General features: G+C 56.3%; 2 protein-coding genes across 2 annotated transcripts; one reads left to right on the top strand and one right to left on the bottom strand.

The window, feature by feature from the left end:
- Positions 1–232: 232 nt before the first annotated feature.
- On the top strand, positions 233–6,121 carry TMCO6 (transmembrane and coiled-coil domains 6). The gene is made up of 10 exons (XM_010718796.3): positions 233–354; positions 436–619; positions 1,492–1,596; positions 2,200–2,285; positions 2,814–2,930; positions 3,419–3,530; positions 3,619–3,793; positions 4,281–4,375; positions 4,909–5,076; positions 5,560–6,121. The coding sequence occupies exons 1-10, from the start codon at positions 233–235 to the stop codon at positions 5,731–5,733; spliced, it is 1,338 nt and encodes a 445-aa protein (XP_010717098.1). The 3' UTR covers positions 5,734–6,121.
- NDUFA2 (NADH:ubiquinone oxidoreductase subunit A2) lies at positions 6,036–7,433 on the bottom strand. Its single transcript, XM_010718797.2, has 3 exons — positions 7,290–7,433; positions 7,107–7,213; positions 6,036–6,224 (listed from the first exon to the last, which is right to left on the bottom strand). The coding sequence occupies exons 1-3, from the start codon at positions 7,391–7,393 to the stop codon at positions 6,133–6,135; spliced, it is 303 nt and encodes a 100-aa protein (XP_010717099.1). The 5' UTR covers positions 7,394–7,433; the 3' UTR covers positions 6,036–6,132.
- Positions 7,434–7,439: the final 6 nt, after the last annotated feature.

Raw genomic sequence — 7,439 nt, 5'->3', positions numbered from 1 at the left:
GTCGGGTTGGGTGTTAGGAAACGTCGGTCCTGCGAAAGAGCGGTGATGCGGCGGCCCGTGAATGGGATGCGGTCGGTGGGTGGGTGGGGAGGGGAGGGGTTGGATTCGCTGAATCTCGGGGGTCTTCCAACCTTCGTGCTTCTGGCGGCCGGTAGGGTTCTTTGTGGGCACCTGGGCTGCCCCACGGCCGTCAGTGCCTCCAGGGGTGAATCTTAACCCTGGTGCTGCACCGATGTGCGGACAGGTCTCCGAGCTGCTCAGAGGCGTGCCGAGGGGCTCCGAGGATCGGAGAGGATGGCTGAGACGCCTCCGCCGGGCCCTGCAGAGCAAAGAGACGCAGCAGGAGTTTGTCAGGTGAGCGCAGCCCGGCCCTGCGGGGCCGCCCGTCCCACTGCGTGCAGGCAGCAGCAGCAGCAGCTCAGGATGTGCCCGCAGGCTGGACGGAGCTGTGCGGACGCTGGTCGGGCTGTTCACCTGCAGCCTGCCTGATGTGCAGCTGGAGGCTGCCCGCTGCCTGCACGAGCTGTCCCACTCCAGCGATGCTGCCGTGGCTGAGGCGTGCGTGCCCGTCACCTCCTACCTGCTCACCTACCTCTCGGGACACAGCATCGAGCTCATGGTAAGGTCCATGCTTGCGTTGCCCTCTCTGGCTCCCAGTAAGCCTCTGGGAGGACCTGTTTTGGCCAGCTGGAGCCTGCTGTGGCTCATGTGGAAGTGTTGGTTAAAAGGGACCCTCTGGAAGTCTCTGTTCCAACCTTCTCCATGGAGCAGGACTGCCCCCAGTGCTGGCCCAGGGCAGCTGTGGCTTTGCCTGGCCCAGTCTTGGAACACATGAGTGTGGAGACCCCCCTCCCAAAACCAAGAGGACTTTGTTTCCATCATGTTTACACCTTCAGGTAGCTGCAGGCTGATGGTAAATGCTCCCATGCTGCCCCTAGGCCAGACAAACCCAGCCCAGCACTCCTGGCCCACCTTGTAACCCTTTGTCCTGCCTCAGCCTCACCGGCATCACCACTGGGGACCACCTGGGCTGGTGTGGGGCAGTGCTTAGGTATAACCCCGTCAGCACCAAGCTCAGGGGAACATCCCTGTGTCACACTCTGACACAGCGCAGCACACAGCAGCTTTGCCTCATTTGCAGTCAGTTCTTTCGTGTTGCCCTGGGAGCCCCCTGCAGCTACAGGCTGTCTGTGGAAGTGGGGGGCTGTGGGTCTCTGACTACCAACAGCAGGCATGTGGCCAGGCCCCTGATGCTGGCTGGGCCTGGCAGTGCCCACAGAAGCTATGGCTGGAGGTGGACAGTGAAGCAGCACTGGGAGGTCCCTGCAGAGACCAGGGCACTGGAGGGGAAGGCTGAGCTCTGCTGAGAATGGGGGTAGCTGGGAGAGGCCAGCGATACCCATCCGTGTTTGCCCCTCTGGAGCCAGTCGTGCTCAGATGGAGGGTGGTCAGGCTTGCATGGACGGGATGACCTGCTCTCGGGTGTTTCAGGAGCTGTGTTTGTACACACTGGGCAACCTGGTAGTGGAGAGCGAAGTTGTGAGGAAGAAGCTTCTGCCTCAGGGCATTATTCCAGTGCTGGCATCCTGCATCCAGGTGGGTGAAGTAGCTCTTCCCACTCCCTTCCCCATAAAGAGACCTTTTCTTATGCCTTTCAGACACTGTCTGGCTGAATGACCAGCCCTCCTTGCAGATAAGCGGCCCTTCTGCACAGGGCTGTCCTCTTGTGTGTGGAGGTCTCTCCTGGGCTCCTTGCACTGCTTTTTGGGGGCTCAGGTTACCACCTGCTGCCCCTCTCCAGATGAACATCTTGTGTCCATCATCACCACGGCCTTCAGCTATTCTCTAATGCAGTGAGCTGTAGGCTTCTTCCCTCAGTGCAGTTTGGGCCCAGCAGGTTTAGGAGGCCAGCACAGTGAGCAGGGTGCTGCCTGCAGATCTAAGTGTGCAGAGCAGCACTGCTGCCGTGTTTGGGTCCTGAATCCCTACAACTGCAGCCCCTGTGAATGTGGGTGGGGGGGACAGCTCAGCTTAGGTACAGCCTGTTCATGTGAGGCCTGAGCTGGTGTTACCACTCCCAGTCTGCTCCTGTGGAAGGCTGTGTTACATGAAAGCGTTGCCCTTTCAGTGGCACGCAGCTGGTGCCTTGGGCCCTCCTGGCTCTGTTGTGGGTGTCACCTTTGTTCTGTTTGGTTGCAGTCCCCGCATGAGGCTGTGCTGGAAGGTCTGGGTTACGTCTTGTCACAGCTCCTCCAAGCCAATGAAGCCCCCACAGAGATCATTCCGTGAGTCTGAGCTTCGTACCCTGCACCAGCATGTGCCCTGCGGCCCTGTGTGGTATTTGCATGCCAGAGACGATGATGCATTTCCCATCCCAGTGATGTTAATAATTCAGAGCAGCCTCCTGCTGAACTATGAAGGCTGTTTTGCAGATCACGGTGCCAGGCGTGAGTCTTTTTCCCCAGCTTAATTTGAGTGGATAGCTCTGGTATTTCAGTAAAGGACACTGTTGAACGGGATAGGCCAGTGGGGAAATTCTGGCTGTATTTCTTTGGAAAAGATCAACTTTGACAGCCCCCAGTGCCAAAAATGTGACTGCAGCCAAGGTGTTTGAGTGCCCCCAGGCCCTGCCACTGACAGGGGAGCCTTGCATCGTGCCTTGTTGATGCTGAGATTGTAGCCCTTGTCCAAGAGCCTTTTCCAGGAGTGTTTTTGGAGCTGCCTAGATGTTACGGCTGGTCTGTCCCCATCAGTTATCTGTCCTGCTGGTGCTCTGGCCAGTTCCTCCATTAACTCTGCTGTTCTGATTTCAGCTTGGTTCTGGACTCTGTTCTCCCCCAGCACATGCTTCGACTGGTTTGCTCTGGCCTCAAGTTTGGGACAGGAGCCGCAGTAGAGTTTGCATGGTGCCTCCACTACATTGTTTGTAGGTAAATGCTTTTTTATCCTCATGTTGAGTTCCCTGGGGGCAGCTAAGCACAGAAGAACAAAGGCTCTGCTGGCTGAAGCAGAAGCCCATGATTGTGGATTGGGATCCTGGATTGCCTCCCCTCACTCCTTTCCCTATGGAAAGCATTTTCTCTCCCATCCTGGGCGTTCCCAACATCCTATCTCTTAGCACACGTGCGGTTTGCAGGATTTATGATTTCATGTACAGGGTGGTAACAAATGATAAACTCAAGGCTGTTCCTAGTGCTCTGAAAACCCCTTGATTGCCTCCCCACGTTTGGGTTTGTGTCCTCTCCCCAAGAAAAGCTCCCTGAATCCTCGAGCTGCCATGGTTGGCTCAGCACCACCTATCCAGCCTGACTACTGCCAGCCGTCTCTGCCCCCGTGAAGGGAAAGGACAGTGTGGGTACTTGGAGAAGGAGCAGGGCTGTTGTTTTCTGTCCCACATAGATAATGTTTTCCTTCGCAGCCATACAGCCAACGTGGAGCTGATGTCGCTGGGGGCTGTGCCTGCTCTTACCTCGCTCTTGTGTGACATCGCTTCTGAAATCTCCCAAAGCGATTCTGAGGGCCTGGAGCTGGTAAGACACAGGCAGGATGCTGGCCTTTCTTCTCGTTGCTTTGGGGATATGGGCTGACTGAAAGGCAGTGTCTGTCATGCTGTCAAAGCTCATCTGCCCGGTTCTGCGGTGCCTCGGCAATCTGCTCGCGGAGGAGACAGGTCATGAAGTCCAGTCCCAAGATGAGCGCCTGCTCGTGGCCCTGTTCATCATCATGCAGTGCTACCTGCAGCAGCACCCGTTCATCATACCGGAGAGTCTCTGGCTTCTGAACAACCTCACAGGCGAGTGTCTCGGTGAGGCTGTAAGCAGAGCCTGAGCTGCTGCCAGGATCTGCCCTGACTGACTGCAGGCCTGGAGGTCGTTGCACGAGGAGCCTGCCAGCAGTGCCGTGTTGCATGGTGACACTGCCAGACCCCGAGGGACTGCCAGGCGGTGTCTCACATCATACAGACGGCAGTGCTTTGGGGATGGAAAAGTGCTCTTTTCTAAGGTGTAACAGCCTGTAAGGCTGTAAGATGTAATACTGCTGAATTAGCCATGCTCTTCCCCTCATGCACATTTCCCCCTCGACTGAGTTCCCAGGATAGGTTTTGAGTTTGGTAAGATGCAGTGAGAATCTGTCTGCTGGCACTTGGTGTGTCTAAGCTGGTCTGTCCTGTGCTGTGAGCATGCCTTGCACTTGCCAAGAGCACTCAGCACATACCAAGTTTGTCCCTCCTGCACTGAGGCCTTGATTTTATTAATGTATCTATTCTATGCCCGTTGTAGCGGATGAGCCCTTCTTCTGCTCTGCTCTGCTCTCTATGGACTTGCTCCCAGCCCTGCTGCAGCTCCTGCCGCATTCCCAGACAGTGAGCATGTTGGTAAGGCCTTGCTTTGTGCCACACATCTATGGAAAGCTCTGAACTTTCACAAATGAGTCGTGTGCATGTAGCGCTCAGGCTGAAGTTGGCTTGGGACAGTGCTAACAACTTGGTAGAAAGTCTGATGTGGTGGTAATGTCATTGTCTGTGTCCTCTGAAGTCACTGCTTCTGCCTTGTCAGTTTTGTTCTGGCAAAATGAGGAATCCCCTGCCTGGTCCTAATCCTGAGGACCCAGGACAGAAGTTAACTTGGGGCCAGGCCTGCCTGCACCTGAGGCGGGCCACCTTCTTTTGGAAGACTGTAAGGCTGAAGGGAAAGGTCTGAAGGGATGCTTTCCTAAGGGGTGGTGTGGTTGTGACTGCTGCAGAGGGATCTTGCTGAGAGAAAGCAGGACATGCACATAAGCAGCGCCTCAGGGGGTGGGAAAAGCTTCTGAAGAGCATTTAAAAGCCACCTTGGAGAACTTCTGGGGAAGAGGCAAGAAGTTCTTTCCAGAGCACTCCTTGTTCACTCTCATGGCTTCTCCATGCAGGTCCTGACAGTGCTGTGCAACATAGCAGAGAAGGGCCCAGCCTACTGCCAGCAGCTGCACCAGCAGGCTGCCCTTCCCCTGCTGCTGCAGGTTCTCATGGTACCTGACCCCGAGGTGGTGGGGCAGTGCCTGGAGCTGCTGCACCTCCTCTTCCTGCACTGGCCCCAGGTAGGCCTGGGGCTCGTGCCCCACAACGCAGCACAGGATCTTAGGGCAGTGGGTGGGCATTATTATTTAAACAGAAGTATTTTCAGTTGTTCCTTCTCTCTTCCCACACTCTTCAGACCCAAATATGCATCTGAAGTGGGAACCACTTTTGTCAGTTGGAAGCCCTTCTCTTGTCTCTGAGGGGCTCCTTTCTGTTGATAATAATTTTTCTGTGGAGGTTACCTGCCCCCTTTATAAGTCAGCCATTATGCAGGGAGGCACTGTTTTCCTTCAGTTGTCCTTACTTCAAGCTCTGTGCACTCACACCAGTGATCAGAATGGCTGGATTTACCTGGCTCTGGACTCATGTGTCTGGCAAATCTCTTCAGTCATGACCCCTGTGCTGAACAAGGGGAATCCAGGCCCAGCACTGATGGGGTGGGCTGCAGTCACCTCAGCCTGGAGCAGCAGCCAGCCCACTCTTACTCCTCCCTCCTCACACAGGTTGCTGCTGACTTCGTCAGACAAAGAGGACACCAGACCCTTGAGCAGCACCAGAGCACCCCAGAACTCCAGGAGCGGGTGCGAGTGCTGCTGGACATGGCCCTGCAGCCACCGGGTGCCTCTGCATTTAGTTCTTCATCCACTGCATCGTCCACCTTCTCCCAGATGACATAACCTGCCCTCCTGCTCTGAGGAAGAATAGACTGTTCACTCTGTGCCCTGCTCTCCTACACCACTGCCTGAGGGCTTGTTGGGCGGTCAGACTATCTGCAAGCAGCAGTGCTGGCTGTACAGGAATGCTGGTCCTGGCGTCCCGTCATGGTGTAAGCACTGCCAGGATGCCCTGTGCCTCCCTGCTACGTGGGGCAGAGGCAGAGCTGAGCTGCAACCAGTACAGGAAGGCTCCTGTTGTTGCAGAGGGGATGTACAAATGCTGCTGGATTTACTGCTGCAGTTTTAAACCCAACACGCGATGCTCAGGAGAAGCATGTACATTTATGTGATTAAGTTAAGGATACACATTTTTACATTAAAAATCACAAGTAAAGCATTCAGTACGTTTGCTGGCTGTCTTCACACCTTGCCTTTCACAATGTTCTCCAAGGCCTTGGCTACTTCATCCACACTGAGGTTATGCAGTGACACGCTTTTCTCCTTGCCAAACTCTGCAGAAAAAAGAGGGAGGGTTAGGCCTCGTTCTTTTTTTCTGCTGGAAGGGTAAAGCAAGGCCCTGCTTTGGGTTTCCCAGGGCCAATGTCATATCTCAGATCAGTGTCGCCACCCTCCAGCACTCCCCAGGTGCCCTCCTGTGCCCTAGTTACATTTTCCACCTTCCTTGATCCCACTGCTCAGCCATTCCTTTGGAGAAAATGATGTACCCTACCACATTTGCTCACCTCTTTTTAAACTTGCGGCACTGCAGCTGAGCAGAGGCCACTATGATGTCCCAAAGTAATCAGCCTGGTTGCTTTTGGCTCACGTAAAGAGCCTCACAAACCCTGCTGAAAACCTCACTGCTCCTGTGGTAGCCCCTATTGAGGGCTGTATCTTCCTGCAAATCACAAAGAGACCAACACTGATACCTGCAGGTGCTGGCACAAGGGGTCTCCTGTTTAAAAGGTTCATACACCTGGGGGGGAACCTCATCACAGCCTTCCAGTACTTAAAGGGAACTTATATGCAAGATGGAGACGGACTTTTTTACACTTTCTGAGAGCAACAGGATAAGGGGGAATGGCTTTCAAATAGGGGAGATTTCGGTCAGATGCGTGAAAGAAATCCCTTAACCTGAGAGCTGTGAGTGCCCCGTCCCCGGGGCTGCCCCATGCCACGCTGGGCCGGGCGGCCTGAGCCGGAGGACGGGGCCGGGGAGGACATTTATCCGCTGCCGGTGGCTTCGGGACAAACGCAAAGCCTTACAGAAGAGCCTCCCCGCTCCCTTCGTAGCGCTGGCTGAGCACACAGAGCACAAACGCAGCTCGCAGCAGCACGGAGCTTCTCGCCGCCCGAACCCCAGCCCAGCTCTCGCGGCAGCGCGCTCTACTCACCGTACCGCGCCCACAGCCGGGGCTGCACGCCGGAGCACTCGCGGATGAGGATGGGGAAGTCGGGGTTCGCCTGCTTCAGCGTCACGTAGTGCTGCTCGATGAACTCCCTGACAAGGTCGGGCAGGCCGTCAGAGCCGCGTGCCGCGGTCCCCCGCCCTCCCCCGCAGCCGGTCCCGGGCTCACCTGGCGCCGCGGCTGCCGGCCGAGCGCTGGCACAGATGGACGCGGAGCTCCCGCAGGCCGTGGCCCAAACCGCCCCCGATGCCCCTCACGACCGCCGCCGCCATCTTGCGCACCGCTCTCCTGCTGCCGGGGCCGGGGGCGTGGCACCGG

The sequence above is a fragment of the Meleagris gallopavo genome, chromosome 15, assembly GCF_000146605.3.
Source record: "Meleagris gallopavo isolate NT-WF06-2002-E0010 breed Aviagen turkey brand Nicholas breeding stock chromosome 15, Turkey_5.1, whole genome shotgun sequence".
Classification (NCBI taxonomy): Eukaryota; Metazoa; Chordata; class Aves; order Galliformes; family Phasianidae; genus Meleagris; species Meleagris gallopavo.
Note: the sequence above shows the minus strand (reverse complement) of the source record. Positions and strands in the feature narration are given on the sequence as shown.

Bases quoted from the DNA above. Each gene is read 5' to 3' on its own strand.
- NDUFA2 (XM_010718797.2), bottom strand. From the start codon at position 7,393: ATGGCGGCGGCGGTCGTGAGGGGCATCGGGGGCGGTTTGGGCCACGGC. The intron at 7,214-7,289 runs GTGAGCCCGGGA...CGACCTTGTCAG, and splicing joins GCCGGCAGCCGCGGCGCCAG to GGAGTTCATCGAGCAGCACT. The intron at 6,225-7,106 runs GTGAGTAGAGCG...TTTTTTCTGCAG, and splicing joins CCGGCTGTGGGCGCGGTACG to AGTTTGGCAAGGAGAAAAGC.
- TMCO6 (XM_010718796.3), top strand. From the start codon at position 233: ATGTGCGGACAGGTCTCCGAGCTGCTCAGAGGCGTGCCGAGGGGCTCC. The intron at 1,597-2,199 runs GTGGGTGAAGTA...GTTTGGTTGCAG, and splicing joins TGCTGGCATCCTGCATCCAG to TCCCCGCATGAGGCTGTGCT. The intron at 2,931-3,418 runs GTAAATGCTTTT...TTTCCTTCGCAG, and splicing joins CTCCACTACATTGTTTGTAG to CCATACAGCCAACGTGGAGC.